The following is a 23,191-nucleotide window of genomic DNA, read 5'->3' as shown; positions in this document are numbered from 1 at the left end:
CTCTATTTTTCTTGTGCAAATATAAACATAGGCATAATTAATAGTTAAGGCTTTTTAAAATATATGCATTTGGAGAATACATTGCTAGTTACAGTTTGCTGATGGTATGGGCTTGGATCACATCTTCCTTTAATAGTCCTTTTAAATTCATTTTAGAAAGTTAAAAATGGTCACATGATCCATAATAAAAATCAGAAGAGACTCATATAAATCCAAAATACATACTTGAAAATGTAGCACCTTTTGTATGAACTACATTAGGGTCCAGTTATATAGCATATGGATTATAACATCAGACCACAAAGGTTTTGAAGTTCCCAAAGCAAAATGGGGCATTGTTTTCTGAGAAGAGGAGAAGTTGGAAGAGAAAGAAGGAAGGGAGGAAGAGAGGGAGGGAGGGACAGGGAGAGGGAAGGAAAGGAGGGAGAGAGAGAGAGAGGAAAGGAGGAAAGAAGAAAGGAGGGAGGGAGGGAAGGAGGAGACAGAGAAGGAAAACCTGTACATATAACTTCTCTGCAACAGAAAAATGACTCACCTTTGGGTAATTTACAATATGTATTTAAGTGGACCATTAAGGTTATAATTCGCAATCATAGAACCCAAATACAGAAATACCTTATATGATGGTAATGGAATTCTATTTACCAGATTAAAAAAGGAAAAAAGCTAGGTCCTTCACTGTGCACACTTCCTGCTAGCTGAGAGCTTTGCCTCGGGGTAGAATTCCAAGGGAGAGTGAGGCTGCTTCTTTGAGAGGAGGGGCAGTTTGCAAAGATATGGCCTAAGGGTCCGATCTTCTAAAAATTCTAGTTGTCAGCTTTGCTTGACCCAGGACCCCATTCCAACCTTCCACCTGAAAGGCTCTCCCAGAGCATAATTCTCCTCCTCAAGCCAGAACAGGCTGTCCCTGTTCCTGACTGAGGAACAAGGGGAGAGGCTGTCTTTAAATCCTTTGGTGAGTTAGGAGATGTCTCTTTCTCTCATCAAAATATTTTCTAAACAGATTCCAGTTTCACAGGGGCTGGATGGCGGGGAGTCTGGATTTGCTTCATAGGCCCAAAGTGACCTCAAATGGGGTGACCTGGCTTCATCCCTTGTGCTTATCATAGCATGACCAACGGCCAGGATTTTGAGGGTCCCAAAGAGTACATGAGGAGAAACCAGATTCAGAAATGTGCCCCAAACTGTCTCGTGTAAGGATGGATTTGAGATCCCACATTGCACTTCTAGCTTCTGTTACATCTCCCTTATGAGAAGCTGGTGGAGTGGGGTGCGAGAAGGGGTAGATGACTAAATAATCTTCCATTTACAAGAAAATAAAGTTCAAAAGTCTCAAAATTCCTCGTGGATTAAAAAAATAAGAGTTCTGTGCCCACACTTTCATATGCGTGGATTGGGGACACCTCACATTATACAAAGTCCTGCCTTATGCAGTGTTCCATGTGGACATCACAGTAACCTCCCACTTCAGTGGGGCTGGCATGAGTCCCCCTTTCTAGATGAGGAAACTGAGGCTCTCTCTCAGGGCCACACAGTTGCAAAGGGTAAGGAGAACTGGAATGCAACCCTGCCGAGTCCTGGGCTGTGCAGCTGCGGCCACAATGCATCACACGGATGGCTCACTCCGGGAAGCAGGAGATGGACACCTGCATTTCACTCTTGTTTGGTCTCTGCTTTTGCAGCATCCCCAGGAGCACCCCCATCAGACAGAAGGTCGTTTCCACACATCTTCACCTGGCTTTCCAGGTGACTGAGACGCTGCTTCACTTTCATCTGGGTGGCATTGTACTCGGCCAGGAGCCGTGCAAACCTGGTCTGCAGGGTGTCCAGGGAGGACTCCAGGTGCTCTACCTTCTCCTCAATATCCTTGGGGTCCGCCCCAGCCTTGGCCACGTCCTCGTCAATCAGGTTGTCCTTCATCAGGATCTGCCGTCCCTTCTCCTCCAGAGCTTTCTTGGCTTCTGGATATTCAGTGAGAGCCTCCATCAAATCGTCTTTGGAAAGGCAGAACAGGTCTGAGTAACCAATGCTCCTGATGTTGGCTGTCCTGCGGTTCCCCGCCTTGCTTCCCTTAATGTTTAAGATGCTGATCTCCCCAAAGTAACTCCCATCACTGAGGACCACGAACTGGGTGATCCCATCGTCGGCCACGACAGCCAGCTTGCCCTCCTTGATGATGTACATCTCCCTCCCAATGTCTCCCTTCTTGCAGATGTAATCCCCTGGGCTGAACACTGCGGGCCGCAGCTTGAGCACAAGCTCCACCAGCAGCCCCGCCTCGCAGTCTTGGAAGATGCGGACCTTCCTCAGAGTGTCCAGGTGCACATTGATGGCGATCTCGGCCTTCAGCTTGTCTGGGAGACTCTTGAGCACCTCCTTCTCATCCACTGTCTTCTTGTTTGCCCACAAGTAGTCAAACCACCGGATCACCCGTGTCTCCAGGTCCTTGGTCACCTTGCGGAATTGCATATACTGCTTAATGGAGTCAATCTTGGACTGGAACTCGGCCCGTGAAGCATTCATGTTTGAGATCATGGATCCCACATTGCCGACAATGGTGGCAAAAATCAAGACTCCCACTAGGAAGTCTATGACCACAAACAGATACTCCTCATCCTTCACAGGGGGTGGGGTCTCTCCGATGGTGGTCAGGGTCAAGGTGGACCAATAGAGACTGTAAATGTACTTCCTAGAGAGGCGCCCATACTCTGGGTTTGAGATGTTTGGATAGACCCAGGAATCTGTCCCAAAACCAATGAACTTGGAAATGGCAAAGTAGATGCAGGCATTCCAGTGGATAATGATGAGGATGTATAAGACCAAGTTCCCAATCCTGAATAAATTAGGGTAGTTGGTCCTTGTCTCTGTGCGGTCAAAGAACTCAAAGAGCCGGGCAAGCTTCAGTAGGCGGTTGAACCTCAGCTCTGGGTAGTTTACACCCAACTTAAAATAAGCCAGGTCTGTGGGGACCAGGGACAACATGTCCAGCTTGAAGTGCACGGTCTTTGTGTAATGCTTCCACAGCCTCTGTGCATCCTTGACCATCAAGCCTTGCTCAAGGAAGCCTGAAGAAAAAGATGGAAGTCACTTGGGCATGGAAGAGGCTGCTATTTTTTTTTTTTTTTAACCATAGCCCATAGAAAGATATACACCTTGACTAAATAAGATGTAGTTATACATACATAACAGAAAAAATTTCAAAAGCCACATTTACCCATTACTATGAAAATATACTCTGATGTTTTCTAGTCTATGATGTCCTAGCCTGTTTATTTAGTTAAAAATGTAGATTAATTGGGTAAATTTGAATGTGGACTGGTGTTTTATATCTACATATATATTTTATATATATATATATATATATATATATATATATATATATATATATAGTTTATTTATTTAAGTAATCTCTACACCCAATGTGGAGCTTGAACTCATGACCCCAAGATCAAGAGTCACATGCTCTTCTGATTGAGCCAGCCAGGAGCCCCTGGATGTTGTATTCTAAAGATGCATCCTTTAAAGTTAGAGATAACATGTTAAAGTGGTCCAAGGTTGGCTTTAAAATACTCCAGCCAAGAAAAGGGTGTGGGGAGGTAGATGAAACATTAGCAAAATATTGGTAACTGTTGAAGCTGAGTGAAGGTACGTGGGGATTCATGATCCTACTGTCTCTGATTTTGTGTAGGTTTGGAAAATACTAATGATACAAATTTTAAGAGCATAGGTCATGGCCTATCAAACTGATTTCATCCGTCCCTAATGGGGCAGGACCTGTCTTTTAAAAACATTGCCTAGGGAAGCAGTAGTTCTTTCTGCCTGCACATTACTGTCATCCAAGGAGCTCTGAAAACATATGAAGCTGAGATCCACCCCCAAAGAATCAGACTGGAGCTGAGCTGGACACTGGGGAGTCACTAGGCGTTATTACTGGTGAAATCAATCAAATAGGCAGAGATTTGCATTCTTTCGTCTTTTTTTTTTTTTAAACATTTTCAAACATGAACAAAAGTAGAGAGAATAATATAATGCATGGGGTTTTTTTCGATTTTGGTAAGCATCAGAATTATACTGAGGACTCTGTAAAATCCAGAGTGCTGGGCTGTTCCCAAAGTTGGTTCCGTAGGTCCGAGGTCTACCTCTTAACAAGGTCTGGGTGATGCTGCTAGAACCAGGGCCACACTTGAGGGCTAGATGGAGGTAGGGTTGCCCCCTGTGAAAAGCAAACCTCAAGTCTGCTGTCACATGGTAGGGCCACCCTGCTTCCCAGTCCCCCATTCCCTGTTTCATTCTTTGGTTACCCTTGTGTTTATTGAGTACTTACATTACTATGTGGCACTCCTAGTGCCTTGGGGCTCCTTACTACTTTCTTAATAATATCTTTTCTCAATTCTGAAGATGTTTCCCCTTGGAGTATGATCCACGGCCATTTGGTTTCTGTGCCTACCTGCCTTCCCCATGAGGGTTTCTGCTGAATCTCAGATTGCCAGGGATAGTACCCAAGCACAAAAAGGGGTAGGATCACTGTCCGAGTGCAGGTAACTTGTCCCACTGAAACTTGGTTGAAATAGAGATAGGTGGCTCAGTGAGTAGGGCCACCCACGGAGCTCCTGTGTCTTGGTAGGCTTATGTGACCATGAAGTGGCAGGCCACAAGGACTGTCTAAGTTACCCACACAAGCCTCAAGCTGCATATTAGAGATCTTCTCGATTATGGTACTGGGCACCACGTGGAAGCAGGGTTGCCAGTCTGGCCCTGTGAAGTAGTGATTGTGGACTTTAGGCCAGTCACTCAGTGTCTCTGGGCCTCAGTTTCTATATTTTTTAATTCAATTCAATTCAATTCAATTCAATTCAATTCAATTTATTTTAATTTTATAGAGAGAGTGTGAGTCAGGGACAGGGGCAGAGGGAGAGGGAGAGAGAATTCCAAGCAGGCTCCATCCTCAGTGTGGTGATGTAGGGCTCGATTCTCCAACCCTGGGAACATGACCTGAGCTGAAATCAAGACTTGGATGCTCAACTGACTGAGCCACCCAGGTGCTGCTGGGCCTCTGTTTCTCAATCAGCAAGATGGAAATAACCACACCTGTGTTTTTTGTCTCATGCAGCAGTTCTAATAAGAAAACAAGATGTACTTGAAATGTTTTGTACACTGTGAAGCCACACAGAGGCTTGCTGCTGGGATCTGGTGGTATTTGTATTGACAACTATGGCCTGGTTTCTAGCTCAAAAATCTTGAGAATGGCAAGCTGGGCCTCTGCCAGCTGATGTGATGTCTTTGTGCAGGTCAGAAAAAGGTGCCCCAAGAATGAACAGCTTGGAGCTTAAGGGATTTTAGCCTCCACTCACAACCAGAGGCGATCCGAGAGAGGTCATCATTCACCTGGGCCCTGTTTCCAATTTTATTCCTCCATATATCTAAAAGCCATGGAGTAACATGTCCTGGATCCTCTGACTGTCCAGGAAAAGAACTCCAAGATCGACAGAGCTCTCCCTCCTGTTTCCTGCGATATTGAATGGTCACTGCTGGAAGCGTCCTTTGAGAGATGATGGTCTTATTTCACAGGTCATACAAATGAGGCCCAGAGAGACAGCTTGACTTGCTCAAGGTCACACAGTTTGTTGGCATAGCAAAGACCAAAACCCAGGTATCCTGATCTCTGCTAAAGAGTCATTGTAGAGAGAGCTTGAGGCGGTATCATGCCCTCACCGTTGGTACATCCTCAGACCTGCCTGGGCTCTTGTGGTCAGAGGTAGGTAATGTTCACCACTTTAGATCTCCTGAACCTGCCCTGTGGTCCCCGTGGTCCCCCTCCTGATGCACAAAGTCAATCTGTGGCCTGGCCATGAGAAATCCCTGGGCCTGGGCCCACTCACCTGTCCGAGCTCGCACCAGCAGATCCAAGCCATAGAGGACATCTGCCGAGTAGTCCAGGACCAGCCACAGCATCACGTGGTCAGACTGCAGCTCATCGAAACAGGCCCTAAACACGCGAGGGAAGGAGTGGGTGTGTCTGGGGCTGGGTCCAACACAGGGACCAGCTCTGTGCCTTCATCTTGGTATCAGCCCTGCCTGCAGGGTTCGTGCCCCAGTGTCATCACCCCAGACTCAGATGAGGAGACCCAGCTCTGAGAAGCTTTTCTGTCCCAAAGGTCACAGAGCTCCTGCGAAGAGCTGGGATGGACCCCAAAGAGTGGGCCCTTGTCGCCTCTCAACAGTAAGCGTTGAGATCCCAGGAAGGGAAGTTTTTCTAGGCCTCACTGGTGGAGTCATGTGAAGAGATTGAGCACTTGCCCTTCCTAGGGTCTAAGAATTGCTCAGACATGAACAACCAAACCAGCCAGTAAATATTTTCTATTTTCTAGATCTTTATGCTCACTATTTCTCATACAGACTATACCCCCAAACGCCCTCTTCACCTCAAAAGAGCAGCAGCCAGCTCCTGTGTCCCCACCCTGCAGCTTACTCAGCAACTGGAGCCCCCTGCTGCCTCCTCAGAATAGCAGTGTCCCTGCAGCCCCTGAGCCTGGCTTGCACAGAAGCAGCTCGCCCACGGATCCCCATCCCGCAGGCAGGCTAGGAGGGGTCCCAAGTTCTCCCCTTTCTCACTCCCACACTTACCCTCAGAACAGCAGGAGATGCCCCCCTTATGCAGATAATCCCCAAAGCCCCCTCTTACACTCAGTAGTAGGTCTCCTCCCTATCCTCACAGAAGCAGCGGCTGTCTTGCAGGCTTGCTCAGGATTGTCCCAAAGCCCCCCTACCTTCCCTGCACATCAGCCTGCATCCTTGTCCTAAAGGCCTGCCTGAAAGGGCCCCCAACCCCCTCACTTACTCTCAGTGAGTAGCAGCTTCCCCTTATCCTGCCCTAAAGCTTGCTTGGAAAAGTCCCAAAGCCTTTCATGTACTTCCAGAAGAGCAGCCGCTTACCTCTGTGTCCCCCAAACGCTTGCTCTGAAACTTCCCAAAGCCCTGACCCCTTCAGAAGGGTAGCCTCCTCACCCTCCCCTTGCAGAACGCCCAAGCCCCGCCCCTCAGGAGCCTAGCCTCCCCCTCCCCCTACAGAAAGCCCAGGCCCCGCCCCCTCAGGAGTCTAGCCTCACCCTCGAGTGCAAAGCGCCCAAGCCCCGCCCACCCCGGGAAGAGCCGCTGCCCGCCCCTGTATGCCTGCCTCCTGGGCTTGCACAGGAAGGCTCAAAAGCCCACCATTTAGGAAACGTGGCCTGTTGTCCCTGCCTCCATGCCCTGTACCTTACTCAGAAATGCCACACAGACTCCCGCCAACCCCATCAGAGGAGAAACAAGGTATCCCTACATCTCTCTCCTACAGACTTTCTCAGCAATGCCCCAAAGCCCCTTGCCCACAGGGAGCTGCATCTCTGTCCTGCAGCTTAATCAGGGATGCTCAAAGGTCCTGTTTGCCTTCAGAAGAACATAGCCCCTTGGCATCCCCATCCTGTAGGTTTGCTCAGAAAAGCCCAAGCCCCCAGCTCCCCCTCAGAGAAGCAGCATCTTGTTCCTGTATTCCCAAAACACAAATTTCATAGGGGACCCTAAACCCTCACTCCCCTGACCCCTTATTAGGGGAGTTAGCAGCTCACCCTGCACCTGCCTCCTACAGTTTGTTTATAAAAGTTCCACAGCCTCCACTTCTCCCCAGAAGAACAATAACTTGCCCCTGCATCTCACAAGTACATTTGCAAGGAATTTCCCGAAGCCCCTGTGTACCCTCACCCTGCATCTCTGTCCTGTGGGCCTTCTCAGGAGCACCCGAAAGGCCTTGGCTGCCCTCACAAGAGCAGCAGCTTGCATCCCAGCCCTGCAACTTGCTTGGGGGAGGCCCACAGCCCAAAGCTTACAGTCAGAGAACTGTGACCTCCCCTGCATCCTTGTCTTGCAGGCTGCTCAGGAATGCCCCCCCCCCCTTCCCCTCAGAAGAGTAGCTACTCGGCCCTGCATCTTCCTCCTACAGCCAAATTAAGAAGGCCCCGAGGTGACCGGACCCTTGCTGTCCCTAGCAAGCAGAGGCCCTCACCAGTGCTTCAGAGAACTCTGGTGGTCTTCTTTTAGAGCCTCCTTATAGATGGAGAAATGGGGACACTCAGTTGGATGGTGGCTGTGTGGGGACCAGAAATCCAGCCCCCTGAGTGGGACTCAGAGCTCTGTCTTGAGGCCTGGCTGCCCTCACCCCTCCCTGCCCCTCTACCCCTCCCCCTGCCCACGTGGAGACACTGCCCCATCCCCTACCTGCATACCAGCAGACACCAGTTATAGAAGACAGGCAGGGCGATGACCGTCAGCCAGTGGTAGTACACGTTGCTGGAGGGGTCCATCACCATGGTGTCCTTCTTGTTTCTGGAAACACCGACACACGAACAGTGCAGTGTGTTGAAAATCACAGCATTGGAGGGTCTTAGAGACCTGGATTAGCCTAGAGACCCTAGGGCAACTGCAGGCTAAACTTGAGACACAGGTCCTGTCAGTCTCAGGGGGTCACATGGGGTGTCGCCTCACTGGAGGGGACAGGCTTGGAGAAGGCAGACTCTGGAGGTCCTTCCCTCCTAGCTCAGCTTCCTAGGAAGCCACGGTTGACAATAAAATCATGGTGATGATTTCCCATGTGCCTGTGGTATCACCTACATCCTTCAGCGTGCTGAGAATAAAATGCCGCATGGTAAAGTTGGAACCATCTGGGGGGAGCTCTGTGAAACGCTGATTCCCAGGGTCCACTCAGACACGCCCCCCCGCCCCCCCCCCCACCCCGCCCGGGACCGGGGCCTGAAAATGTACATTTAAACACTGCCCGGTGGTTCTGAGGCGGCTTCTCTCTGGACTACATTTGGGAGCCCTGTAGCATTCCCGAGGGAGTCTCTGACTTGCTAACTGCATTTGAGCAGATGACCTGAAGACATTTTCGAGCACTTGGAGCCATTCTCCCATCAAAAACAACTAGCCTGGGAATCTTCTAGGTTATGTCGGCCAACACTGAAGGAAGCAATAGCTTAGGGTGCTTTCTGTTTTTATTGTCAGGATTTTCTGAGGATTAGAGGTTCTAGATGGTACTGGAGATTCTTCTTTTTCTTTGGCTCCATGTGTCTTCTCCCCCACCCCATATGTCCCATGTGCTGGCCCAGGCCTGCGGAGCTGCTCCCATGCCCCAGAGGAGACACCGGCATGCCTTCCACCTTTGCTTTGACTCAGCAGGTACAAGATCAACAGCTCACTGACATGTCTCTGGAATGTTCCCAATGCACACCACCCCTGCGTGTGGAGTAAAGTTTATGAATATAGTATTTTCTAGTGCCCAGGATTAGGCTTCAGCTTACCCCGACTGTGCAGACAGGCAAACAGAATGTGGGGTGGGGGCGGGGGAGGGGTGGGTGAGCACAGGAGGAGTCTCCCAGGGACAGCCCCTAATTGCTCACCCAAGGCTGCAGACAACCCTCTTTACCTATAAGCCCCCTCCAGGTGCTCAGAGCTGGGGCAGGACTCTCCCTGCAGAGTGAGTGGGCCCCTCACACCATCTCAGGAAGCCTGATCCCCACCTGGGTCCAACTCTGCTCCCGCAGCCCTAGGCAGCCCTTCTCCAAGGGCCCACACTAAGGCCTGACAACAAGGCTCTCAGACTCACAGGACCGATACAGGGATCAAGCCTGCTATGACCACACACCCTCTCTTTGGAGGCAGCTCTTCTCAGTACTTACTCCTCTTGTTTTGTGCCGTTTTTCTTTTTCTCTTCTTCCTTTTTCTCTTTCTCCTCCTTTTTCGCCTTGTCACTGGATAATACAGGGTGACATTTAGCAATTTTCCTATGCCAAGGATGCTACCGCAGTGGAGAGGGTAGGCAACAGCGACATGGAGGAGAGGGTGTGGTGTAGGAAATGGATATTTCTAGCACGGTGGGATGACAGGAGGCTACTGATTTTGTTACTATTATTCCTGAGGAGTGAGGTGAACCCCCCTCCCCCAGGTGAACTGCCCCATTAAAGCATACATTGTATATACACATCAAAATATACATGGTGGCTGATGTTCTGCAATTTCTGACCCAATTTCATGAGCCTCTAGGAAGTCACAAAGAGCTTGAGACCATTTTGAGGTAATGGGAAATGAACCCAGATCCACACATTTAGGGAGGAAAAGTCACTCAGTTTTGGAAGTCACATGTAAAGGTTTTTTGTTCTGAACGGAAGGATATGGCTTGTTGGCTGTTCTTAAAACCCATCTGTGTATCAAATGAAAGGCTGGCCCTTGATGAAAAGCCAGGGAGGAAAAGGGAAGCAAAATCTGCACAGACAGGAACAGGTTTGCCATGTAATGGCAAATCTCGGAGTCATCTGAGGCAAACACAGCCATGTTCAGACACTTATCCAGAGTTGGCTGGACTGTGAGGCTGGGGGCTGGATAGCCCCCTTCTGTCCTCATCTGCAGGAAGGTTCTGGGAGTGCAGGTGTCTCCTCAACACATGGCTTTACTCTGCTTCCTCTTCTTTATTGCACAACGTTATGGATTAGCGCTGTTATAAAGGTTATGTGTTAATAGTCATATGTGTTCGGCAAAGCAGGCATTATTGCCCATCGAACAGTTGAGGAAACCAAGGGGAAAGGTAAAAGACCCTCCCTGCCTCCGGGGAACCCATCAGACTCATCCACAGACCCCTCTGATTCCCCTACTCCACATCCTGGAGCAAGTCACGGGTTGAAAAATAAGTGTTTGTTGATTAAACACTCATTGAAAAAGACCAATATACTTCACACAGCATTTCCTAAGGAAATAATCAAAGATGTGTGCAAACATGCGTGCAGAAAAATAATCACTACTTATTTCTACCAGTCAAAAGCATAAGCAATCTAATCCTACAACCGGAGGAGATCCATCAGCCATGGAATTCTAGGAGGCCCCTTAAAATGATGTTGTGGAAGAATATCTGGTGACACAGGAAAACGTTTTTAATATTTCTCCAAGTTAAAAGCAGACTACAAAAGAGCTTAGAGTAATAGCTGTATGAGTTTTCTATTGCTGCCAGAACAGACTGCCACAAATTTAGTGTCTTAAAACAACACAAACGGCAGATCTGTAGGTCAGAAGTCTGAGTCTCCCCAAACTGGAATTGAGGTGTCGTCAGGGCCATGATCCTTTCTGAAGAATCCAGGAAAGAATCTGTTTCCTGCTCATTTGGACTGTTGGTGGAATTTAATTGCTTGCAAGAAGAGGACTGAGATGCTCATTTTCTCACTGGCTGTATGCTGAGGGCTTTCCCAGCTTTCAGAGGGTGCTGTATCCTTGGTTCCTGGCATCCTTCTTCTGTGTTCAAAGTCAGCAGCAAGAGGTAGAGTCCTTCTTGAGATGCCATCCCTTTGGTTCTCTGCAGCTGGAGAGGTTCTCCACTTTTAAGGATGCATGCGATTAGACCGGACTCACCTTGATAATCCAGGATAATTTCCCCATCTCAAGGTCCTGAAATTTAATCACAACTGCAAAGTCCCTTTTGCTGTGTGAGGTAAGTCACAGGTGGTGGGTATTAAGGCATGGGCATTTGGGGGAGCCCTTATGTCACCTTCCACAGCCTGTCCACTGGTCCTCAAAGATTTACATCCATCCCATGGGCTAAATGCATTCACCCTCATTCCAAGACCCCTAAAGTTTCATTCCATTATTAAATCGACTCAGAGTCCAAAAGTAGCATCAAATTCTCATCAGCTCAAAAGTCTCAAATCCTCTCATCTAAACCAGGTCGAGGGGAGACTCTAGGTGTGAATCATCCTAGGGCATGAGTCGCTCAACTTGTGATCCCGTGACACTAAAATCATCTACTCTGAAGATACAACGGAAGGGCAGATTTAGGATATCAGTTATAGATATTCCAGTTCAAAAAGGGAGAAGTGAAGGACAGAAGAGTTACTAGTCCCAAGCAGTTCTGAAATCCAGCAGGGCAATTGCCAGTTCATCTCAAGGCCTAGGAATAATCCTCTGTGGTTTTCGTGGCTCCACGCTCTGGGCTCAAGGCTCTCTCTGAGCCATCTCTTCCTTCTCATTAAGGGAGTACCTGTCTGTTTGTAGCTGAGTATTCTAATCAAGATGTTTCCTGCATCTAGAATTTAGGGGTCCCATAATCCTCCTCTATTTCATATTGTTTCTCTTGCTTCATGTCCAAGCCAGCAGTGTTTCTGCTGGTATAGAATCTTCCAGAACATTGCATGTCATGTATATCAGAGGGATTCACTGTGTTAGACAACAGGCTCATCCTCAGATCTGTGAAATCCCTTCTGGTATTTTTGGCTTCTGCTGGGATGGCTGAGGGGAGTTATGAGTCACACCCTTCATCTCTTCAGAGAGCCTTTTGTTGAATACTCAGAACTTTTGATCTTTCTGAGGTATTACCAGAAGGTTGCTCAGCCACACACCCGACTTTTTCCCAAAGCACGCTTTCCTGACAGTTTTCAAAATTTAGTGTCTTTTCCATTTGAGTAGGCTGAGAATTTCCAAAATCATGAAGTCCTGCTTCCTTTCTGTTTAAAGTTCTTCCCTCAATATCTCCCTCTCCTCTTGGGTTTTACTGTAAGCAGCAAGAAGACACCAGGCTGCACCTTCAACACCTTTGGTTGAAAATATCCTCAGCTAAATATTCAAGCACATTGCCTATCCGATCTGCTATCCACCTGCCTGCAGGATGTAATTGCACTGAGCTTTCTGCCACTGTAAACCTAGATTCCCCTTTCTCCAATTTCCAATAGCCTGCTCCTCACTTATGTGCAAGTCCTTACCAGCAGCATCCTGGAAGCCCAGGGTTCTACTAGTAGTCAGTTTACAACCATTCAAGCACAAGGTGCTTCAGCGAAACAGGTTTTCTCTGTGATACTCCTTATTTCCTTCTGAGCCCTTACCAGCAGAGTCTTTAACATCCATATTTCTACTACCAATATGTTCAAAGCTATCTAGGCTTTCCTTTTTAACATTATGCTCCTTGGGGCGCCTGGGTAGCTCAGTCGGTTGAGTGTCCGATTTTCAGCTCAGGTCCTGATCTCACGGTTCATGAGTTCAAGCCCCACATCAGGCTCTGTGCTGACAGCTCAGAGCCTGGAGCCTGCTTCAGAGTCTTTCCCCCTGTCTCTCTGCCCCTGCCCAGCTTGCTTTCTCTCTCTCTCTCAAAAAAAAAATAAATAAATAAACATTAAAAAATAAAATAAATAAAATTATGCTCCTCAAAAATTTTTTAGAGTCTGCTCCGAAGCCACTTCCCCTTTGTTTGTTACAGCAGCACCCCACTCATGGTATCAAAAGCTGTGTTATTAGTTTTCTATTGCTGCCCTAACAAATTACAACAAATGTAGTGGCTGAAGACAACCCGAATGTGTTATCTTACAGTTCCGTAGATCGGAAGTCTGGTTGGTATAAATCTAACTGGATAAAAATCAAGGTGTTGGTGGCAGCCTGTGTTTCTTTCTAGGGACTCTGGGGAGAATCTCACTTGGGTTGTGGGCAGAATTAAGTGCCCTGAAGCTGTAGAATCAAAGTCCTTGTTTTCTTGCTGTGGAAAATGGAGGGCTATTCCTAGCTTTGAGAGGCTGCTGTATTCCTTGCCTTGTGTCCCCCTTTCTCCTTTTTCAAAGCCAGCAATTATGGGGTCCTTCTTACAATAAAAATTCCTCCTTTCTCCTTCCAACTCATCTCTCAGACCCGCTCTTCTCCCCACCTCCCCTTCCTGCTTTTAAGAATGCATGTGATTACATTGGGCCCACCTGTTAATCCAGGACAACCTCCCCACCTCAACCTCCCCTCCACAGGTTCCAGGGATTAGGGAGTAGACATCTTTAGGGAGGTGGCGGTGAAATTGCTCTGCTCGCATCACTAGTCAGTATTTATTGGGCACTTACTATGTAACCAGGCACTATTCTAAGCACTGTATATGTATTAGTACATTTAGTCTTCCTTCGATCTTGTAAGTAAAACATTAATACAAACCCTACTTTACAAGTCAGGAAACTGATGCAGAGAGGTCAGGTAACTTGCCCATGGTCGCAAAGCTCTTCATGGATGAATTGGGATACAAAGGCACTTAAAAATATATATGTAATTTATGTGTAATATATAAACATATCATATATATGTAATTATGTGTAGCTGTAATAATAAAATAATTATTATATACAACATATAATAATTATAATATATACCAGTATATATTATATATTTCCATATATAATATGTTCTGTCTATATACATATATATACTCAATATATATGGAAAACCTTGGAGGGATATTTCCCAACATGTTAAGAGGGGTTATCTCTGATAATGGGATTCTACTGTTAAAATGAAGTATATTTTTTGAGGGTGTATGCTCATTGGTGCTTTTCTGTGTTTTCCAAGTTTTTGACAGTTAGTACATGAATAAACTGAATAAAAATAAAAAAATATTAAACTTGCTAAATGAGAAGATTAAGGACAGTCACTCATCCTCTTTCCTCTTGAATCTATAATGAAGTGTCCTTTGAAAGGTTTTCTGCCACTGAAGTCTTAATATCAAGGCACCAGCAGAGGGCGCTGCCCACAAGCTTATCAGGCATGCTCAGACCAGCTGTGAGTTTAATTACATCAGGCCACAATTTGTGGACGGGCTGGGGGAGGTTACCAACCTGCTGTGGGCCCATGAAAGACTCACCACCATCCAACTGCATCCCCCAATCCACCCAGCACTGCCCCGAAAGACCTATACAGAGCTGCAAACGATGCCTGTTGGGCTGGGAGCAGTTTGCTCTGGGAGACAGAAAAATTATTCAAGGACCCATGGGACTAAGTTAAAATGCCAGAAACATGGTGGAAAAATGGGGAATGGTGTCCATCAGAATTGTTTCTGTAACTCTGTGCCCAGATTGTCACATTTTGGGACAGTCCACAATTTTTTCCTTCGGTCCTTGGCCTGCAGTGTGGACCCATGATTTGAACCCATCTGAAAAGATTTATAAGAGCCTGATGCAACCAACACCATCCGGCCCCATCCTCGCCCACATTCCAGCCCCAGAACAGAGGAGCCTAGAGACCTACAGGACCTCTGTCCGTGGTTTCCAGTGCCCTGAGCCTGTCTCTGTGGGACTCAACATGGGGGTTTCAAGGGTATTTAATATCAAGTTTGGCTTTAGATCAAGCACATATCACAATAGCTACTATTTTGCAAATTAAATAATTTCATTTATCTTGATTGCTGGCATTTGGGTCTCTGGATTTGATATCCACATTTCTGCAGACAAAATGCAACTAAGTTTAATGGAGGGAAATGGGAAAAACTTCTATCCAAGGAACAAAAGGAAATAGGAAAAAGCCTTGGCACATTTCTCCTCAGTTGGAAGGCAGGTAATTTGGATTTCTTGCTGATATTGATGGTTTTTTTCCCTAAGTTCCAACTGAGACTCCCTCCTGTGCCTGCCCCCGGGGTATTCCATAAAGAAGTCTGGCGAATGGTGCACACCCACACGTGTATGATCACACACATGCAACACTTCTTCCCTGGGCTCTTGAGTGGCACTTGCCAGAATCACACATCAAACTGATCTGCCAGCTCAGCGTCTGGTGATAAAAAGTAATTACAGCAGGGTCACCATTTCAAGAGGCTATTCTCTGGAAATACAGTATTTAGATCCCCTCTTCCCATTGTCCTAATTACTCCCTCCAAATTGGCCTGAATTGGCCTTATGACAAGGGCATTTCACTGGCACCCTGGAGCTTGGGGTTGTCGAATGGAAAATGCATTCTCATCATGAAGGACAATATCCACTGCTCTGTAAAGGAACTCTGAGTTTGCACCTTCAAATACACAAGCGATAGAGGATGTCAAAGCTTAAACCATGTATGCATTATAGATGAGAAAAATGAGGGTTGCTCAAAGAAGTCATACAGACCAGGTCCCTTCCCCATTTGTCCATGGGGATGGAATTTCAGAGAAAGGAACAAGATTCTAGAATGATCTAGTGGTGTTCTAGAAGTGTGGGAAGCGAAAGGATTTCAGCAGGGAGGCGGAGCTGGGACATCTATGGGGAGGTAGGTGGCCAGTGGGACCAGGGAGGGTGAGGGGGCTCTGCTGGGGAGCAGAGGTACTCACTCCTCTGAGTTGTTGCACATGTTCGTGTTGTTTCTGGCCAGCGGCCAGCCACTGCTGGAAAGTAAAGAGAACGCGGCATGGGAATCTGAACTCAGTTCCAACTACTGGGGACCATTCGCCCCAGGTGGTTAGGCTGGCACCTCCCCACACCCTGTCCCCCGGGCCTTTTCACACACCTCTCAGGACCTGGGGTGTTGTTATTGTCAGGACAAACATTTTTTGACTGGTTAGCTCTAGGGGGAAGAGAAGATGAACATTTGGCTCAACTGAGGCTTCTGAATAAATGAGAGTTAACTATGCACATCCCACCCAGAATCCTGGCCTCAAGTTCCACCCCATTTCATTCAGTTTAACAGTGTGCCAGGAGCTCTGAGGGATGCAGACATGAACCCTATGTGGTTCCTACCCACTGGGTGCACTCAGGTGGAGCGAGTCGAGCACCTTCAGCAGCAGAATGGACACATTTGGCAGCAGCAGCAGCAACTTGCCCCCCTCATCTGCGCAGGCAAGGGCTCTCAAAAGGGGCGCTCCCTCAAAAACCCAATCACAGCAGCTACTTCCGGCTTGCAGGGCAAAAAACAGACCATGAGCAGAACTGTCCCAGTTCTGCATCTATCCTGCTCTTGGCCCTTGTCCCCACATTAATCTTAAAACTTCAGGGTTTGCCACCCCAGATTTATGTGAGAATCTGCTAGAAAGTGGAGGCTGGTTTTGCACCCAGCTACACGTTTATTTAAAGCTGAATCACACGGTCCTTTGTGGCATTCTGTAGGAAAAGCTATTATCTCAGAGTGCTCAATTGCCAATAGACGTTTTTGACACAGCTAGTTTAAGGAAGCCAGCATGGTCTCACAGAGCTGGTGGGTGGCTTGCCTGTCTGCTGTCACCGCAGACACCTCATAGAAGACCTCCAGGACCAAGGCCAGTGGCCTGTGATCCTCTTGCCTGACTCTCAGAGCACCTCTTCTCTTCTGTGATGATGAACATCCAGCCAAATGCCATCCTGGTACTTCTGCTCACCACTGCTCAAGTCTCCCTCTCACCATCCATTACGTGGCTCTAACTATTTGTTTTGGGATTGGTTCTGATCACCAGACCCACCCCCCTCCCCTGCCAAGCAATTTCCCAATTCCTATGAAGTTAGGAAAGATGCAGTGGCCTGTGTTTACCACATCTCTGTGTCTGGGATGTCATAAGGCCAAACCATTAGAATAACCAAGACCTGTCTCTGCATACACTTTGCTTTGCCAATGGGATTTGCCTGGAAAATCCAAAGTCTTCCTCCCCCAGGAAGCCTCTCTGATTGATCCGCCACTAGCCTGCATGAGCCTGCCCACTCTGAACCCTCAGGCAAGTGACCAGGCATCTGTGGTACAGTCGGGACCTGGCCCTGTTGGGATCCTAGCCCAGCTCTTTGCTCATCTGGTCACATTGGGAAATGGACAAAGAGGCTTATGTTCATCTTCATTAGGCTAAGGTTGTAGATAGGATAATTTGATCAAGTTAACAAAAGAAGTCTTTGCTTGTCCACAAGGAACTGAACCACTCTGGCTGGCTCAGTAGCAAACCTCTCTCCCCACATCCTCCTCCCCCATCTTCTCTTCTCCCTTATCTGCCATCCATCCTTTCTTTATGGCTCAGCAGTGAACAGCATGCTGGCCTTGCAGTCATGGAGCTGTCTCTCAGTCTAGGATGCCTGGCCCTGGGAACCTGCGATGGCCCTGCACACATCCCCATTCCCACCAGCACCCAGGCCCTAGGTGGTCCTTCCCCAAGCCCAGAAACCCCAAGGGTTTGTGGTCTAAGCCCAGGTGAAAACGTGAGCCAGCCAATTATCACACCTTTCCCAGCAGGGAGACTAAACGTAGCTCCCCTAGAGTGGTTGCTAGCAAGAAATTTCCTTGAACTCTCATATTTTATCTTAAATATGCTTGCACATTTTGCAATCTACTGCATAATCTATAATAAACCTATAACACGTATATACAAACATGGAAGCAAAATGGAAGTACCAGGAAGATCCATTTTGCTTCCTCTGAGGCCTCATGACCTTCACTCCCTAGGGGCCCTTGGATGCCCATTTGAGAGACTCACACCTGAGCCCTTTTTCTCGTTCAACAAAAAAACACACAGGATTTTTTCCAACAATTATATAGGGACCATTTGGTCTGCAATAACCAGGCTTGTTTTCACCTTTACATCTTATAAATCTTGGCATTATCTACAGAATTCAGCCCCCTTTTTCAGAAAGCAGATTCTGAGCAAGAGGCTTCCTGTTTGAGAAGCTCAGAGGCGGTCAACCTCCCCCTCCATGTCTTACCTCTCCTTCCCTCCAACAGCCCAGAGGGTCCTGAAGAGACATTCTGCTACTAGCCACACTCAATTCAACCTGTGGTGGCCCAGTGGTCTCCCTACTGGTCACAGGCTGGGGAGACTTCCCAAGAACAAGAGAGGAGGGGAGGCAGCAGCTCTGAGTGTAGGGTGTGGGATTGGGGGATATAAGTCAGCACCTGCAGATTTCTTTCACTATGTCTACACCAGACAGCACCAGCCACAGCCCCCAATCAGGCAGTGGGCCATGCAAGAAGATGCTCAGAGCCCTTGTTCTGCAGACCTCTCTCCTACCGAAAAGTAAACATTCTCCCCATCCCCCATTCTACCCCCACCTACACTCCCCAACCCCATGGTTCTTATCCTGATCTGGGGTATGATGGCTCCTCTTGAAAATTCTGACCAACCTTCAGACCTCCCTCCCAGAAGATTACATGTAAAATTGTGGGTACCATTTAGGTAATCTCAAAGCTATGGTATTAAAGCCCCTGGCTTTTAGTAAAGTGGGTCACAGTGCAATCTGGGATGAGGGCCCTTTGATGGAGAGAGATCAAGTGAGACTAGCATCCCCAGATGTGTTTCTGAGAGCACCAATTCTAGGGGGCACTGGTGGGTACTCTGTGCAGGGTCAAATGAGGGTGGAGATTCTGGTTAAAGGATTTCCTCTCCTGCAATCCTTCTTTGACTCGGGGCAGCCACTGTTAGAGCATGCAGTATTCCTCCACAACAGACACCTTCTTCAAGGTACAGGTCATGAGGCTGGTGCTCCGGGCCACCCACACAGTGGCTCTAAGCTACAGGAGCAAACCAATGCTTCACCTGGTGCCAGTGGCCCATCCTCTTGGTTCCTTACCTTCTCCCTCTGTCTGGTGGCTCCTGGCTGCCCACATTTGACTGGGCATTGCTTTCTTGGCTGGATACCTCCTTGAGCTCATCTCCACGGAAACGCTCCAGGAAGGAGTCAGGTCTCTGGTCCTCGTGGTGTAAGTGCCCGGTGGCCCATGCTCGCAGTGAGATGATCAGGCGAGACAACCTGGAAGGACATGGACAGGCAGCTAGTGCAGGGAGGAAGGAGATGGAAAGCTTTCTTTTCCAGGGCTGGGGCAGAAGCAGAGATGACTGGCAGGATCCTAGGCTTAGATGTGCACCTCCACTCTGTCAGGGCCTTATTCCCTGGTCCTATACCACCTGCAGTCTGGGACCCAGCTTTCCAGATAAGGGACATTGTCTTCATTATGGCTTTGTCCTTTTAACACGAGGACTCTGCCAAAGACATGATCCTTCAAATGGGGAATTAGCAGCTTTTCTGCTTACATTGCCTTTGTAGAGCTCTTTATGACTGGTAGGCACCGGAATAGAAAAAATACAATTTGCAAATGGTGATAAAATTTAGAATAAGGTTTAAGGGAACAGGCACCCAGATACAACTTAGATTCTTTTCCTAACACTTGTCTCATTGTTTGCTATACAAATTCTTGTTTCCTCCCAGTCTTGTGCACAAGTTTCCTTGCAGCTTTCCCTGACCCTTCTCCTGGAACCAGACCCTGCTAGGCCCTCAAGTGCCTGAGACCAGCTAGCCTATGTCTCCAGAGCCTGTCTTAGCTCCAGCTTTCCGTAAGAAGGCTTCCTTCAGCCCTGCCTCCTGCCTTCCCTGTCTCCTCCAGAGGGGAATGGGAAGACAGCCTGAACCCTCTTTCTTGGCATCTGGTTTCCCTGACTTGGCACCTACAGTGCATGCCACTGTTCCCAACAAAATCAGTTCTGAGCAACCTAGAACCACATCATGAGTTGTCATATGCCTTCACCCTAATAACACACTTCGGAGCTTTGCCTAAGAAGAGTAAGTTAAAGCAAGAAAACATTCCACGCTCAAAGATGTTTACAGCTGCTGCAGACATATGTTGAGGTGCCTGCCCAGCCCAGCCTCTCTCCTCTGGACACTCTTCCCACCCCCCATCCTCCCTGTGCTGAGGGGCTGGAACCAAGATCATACCCCCTTCTCCAGCTCAGCCAACAGGCTCAGGAATGAACAAGTGACCCACAGAGAGTCACCCAAGCCTCTGAATTAAAAGCCACTCCAGGATGGGGTTGGGTGTTTCAACACAAGATTGTATAGCAAAGGCCATTTCCAGCCTGTGCCTACTGATGTGTGAACAGAGAAAGCCTGAAACAGAGGAGACATGCAGGAAAAAAAAAATCACAACGATCATGACACTCCAGGAGAAAATGAAAGGGAGAGGGCAGGTGCCTCCCCTGCTCCCGTCTCATGAGCCCCATTTGGTTCCCTTTCCACCGGATGGTCTGTCTGAGCTTGCACCAGCCTCCTGCCTCGGCCCTACCCCAGGTCTTTCGATTTGAACTGGTTTGAAGGTGTCTTCTTCCTTGCAATCAATGAGCCTTAAGACCACATTGTATTGGTAAGACAAAAACACTGGAAATCATGTAAATGCCCAGCTACAAGGGGCTGGTGAAAGAAACATTCCTCCCCAGTGAAAAATATGAAGAATAACTAGACAAATTAACTTTTGCAATAATCTTAGCCAAAACTGTAGAACACGTGATTATATAAAACTCTGGCATTGGTAGAAAAACAAATTTAGTGGAAGGAAACAATGAGCTCCGCATTTGTTGAGCACCTGTCAGGAGTCAGTGCTTGGCTCCCGCGCAGCCCTCCCACTGTTTGATGTGTTTCCAGATGAGACCTGGAAAGGTGAAATGACTTCTTTAAGGTGGCACAGCTCTTGACGCTCAAGTGCAGATGTCATCAGCTCGGAGGCTGGATAATCTTCCCCATCCTTTTGCAAGATGCATGCTACGAAGTCTGGACACACACCTGTGAGGACCTGCCAGAGGCTATTTCGGACGGTGCCACTGGTACCACCTGCACGCCACTGAAGTCCACCAGCGGTCTCCTGCGGCTGGCTGGTCTTTTTTCTCGATTCTTTTTGGAACCCTTCCTGGTTGGCTTTTTCTAAATTCTTCCAGAATTGAGCAAGTGCCTCAATATCACTTTATATGAAAGCAATTTCAGATAACAGCAGTTTTTCTTAGATTTTTCTGAGCTCAGAACACTTGACCTGAGAGGAAATTACTCGGTGATAGATTTCTGACAGCTTTTCTCCTGCCCCTTTCTTCTCCAAATCTTCAACGCTGCCTCCACCCCTCCACCACCCCCTCCCCCCACCCCGCCGGTTTCTTCCTAACACTCATCTCCCTTCCTCCTGCCTCAGTCTCCCCCTTCCCAAGGTGAGTGCTGAGCCTGGTGGGTTACCTGGAGGGCCCCTGGCTGGTGTAGGAGTTTCGCCTGGATTCAGCCAGTCGTCTGGTCTCCATGGCGATCTCCTGCTGCAGTTCTGATGAAGTCTCCTCGCAAGGCGAGTGGACCCTAGGAAATCAAATATGCAGCAGGCTAAATTGATTTCAGGCTCATCGCCTCCTGGACACACTCAGGGATGAGATGGCCAGATGCCCTGCTTAATGAGGAAAGCTGCGGACCCCAGTCTTCACTCTGTCAGTCTGTGCTCCAGCAGGATCTCGCAGATCCTGGCTTTTAGGATGAATATGGCTTTTCCTTATTGTTGCATTATATGCTAATTAACTTGGATGTAAATTAAAAAATAAATTAATTAATTTTTAAAAAAGAAGAAACGACAAACAACAACGACAAAAACAAAGCAAACAAACAAACAAAAAACAAAAAAATCATGGCCTTTCCTTTACAGCCAGGCTGACCAGGGGAGGTAGTTTGCCTAGCCACTGCCCATGGACTGGGAGAAGGGGGCAGGCCGGCAGCACCCGGCCCTCATCAGAGCACTGGCAGGGGAGGGGGAGGCGGGTCCCAGTGCCCAGCATCCACACCCACAGCAGCCGTTTCTACACAATGATTCCAGACCAAGAATTCAGTTTCAAACACATCTCTGCATACTGAAATCCTATCTGCTAAGTCTGGACTGTGTGGACACCACAGCCACACCACCTGGGCAGTTATTTGTGTGCTTGCTCGGCAGCTTTCCTAGGAATCCATTCGGTATTTGGTTAAGAGGAGCATCCTGGAATATTGTACGGAATTGGCCTAATTCCCCAAGTGCATTTGTTCAGTGCTTTCATGTGAAAATTCAGTCCCACTGTGCCCTTTTGTCAAAGCCTAACCTCTGTCCCCTGCAGTGCAGAGGTAATTGGGCCAGAGACTCACCTGTGCAATTCAGGATGAAAAGCATGAGTACATAGAGGACACGTGCCCACGACTCAAGATGAGCACCATTCACATCAGCAGAGGCTTGGGGTTTGTTTAACTGCGTGGAATAAGACCAGTGTGTTTGGGCATATTTTTCTTTCATTCCCTGTCTTTTAAAAGCTCCGAGGGCTGAAGTTTGGTCAGCCTGATTAAAAGCCAGCCAGGCGTTGGCCCCTAGGGATTTGCACTTCATTCGGAGTCTTGAAGAGCCCAAGCAGGACAAATTAATTCCGTCACGTGACCTATTCCAACCTAATCAGCCTTCTTAACAAGGTGGCAACACAGTTGAGGAAGTAAGCAATAATTAATGTCAGGAAAAGGCTCTATCTCTCCCTGGTGACTGATTAGAAGGGAGAGTCCTGAATCCCAGCCACTGATCTGCGGACTCCTCTTTGTACAACATCCCTGCCGTCTCTAGCAGCAGGGTGCTCACTACTGTCCCATGCCCCATCTGGGCCATCTTTGTAGAAGGTTCTTCCCTCCCTCAGTTTCCGCAGACCGAGGCTACCTTTTTTCTGCTGGAACCA

The 23,191-nt window shown here is 48.0% G+C and overlaps 1 protein-coding gene across 2 annotated transcripts in view; it reads right to left on the bottom strand.

Annotated features, from left to right (window-relative positions):
* Positions 1-23,191, bottom strand: part of CNGA3 (cyclic nucleotide gated channel subunit alpha 3) — a 48,800-nt gene continuing 25,609 nt past the window's right edge. For both annotated transcript variants that reach the window (XM_060608052.2, XM_060608069.3), the window contains exons 3-8: positions 21,702-21,815; positions 19,284-19,463; positions 9,708-9,779; positions 8,251-8,358; positions 5,880-5,986; positions 1-3,065 (exon numbers count right to left, since the gene is read on the bottom strand). In XM_060608052.2, the coding sequence (XP_060464035.2) occupies positions 1,654-3,065; positions 5,880-5,986; positions 8,251-8,358; positions 9,708-9,779; positions 19,284-19,463; positions 21,702-21,815 (1,993 nt within the window). In that variant the 3' untranslated portion in view covers positions 1-1,653. The remainder of the gene's footprint in view (positions 3,066-5,879; positions 5,987-8,250; positions 8,359-9,707; positions 9,780-19,283; positions 19,464-21,701; positions 21,816-23,191) is intronic.

This window comes from Panthera onca, chromosome A3 (genome assembly GCF_046562875.1).
Source record: "Panthera onca isolate mPanOnc1 chromosome A3, mPanOnc1 haplotype 2, whole genome shotgun sequence".
NCBI classification, from domain to species: Eukaryota; Metazoa; Chordata; class Mammalia; order Carnivora; family Felidae; genus Panthera; species Panthera onca.
Note: the sequence above shows the minus strand (reverse complement) of the source record. Positions and strands in the feature narration are given on the sequence as shown.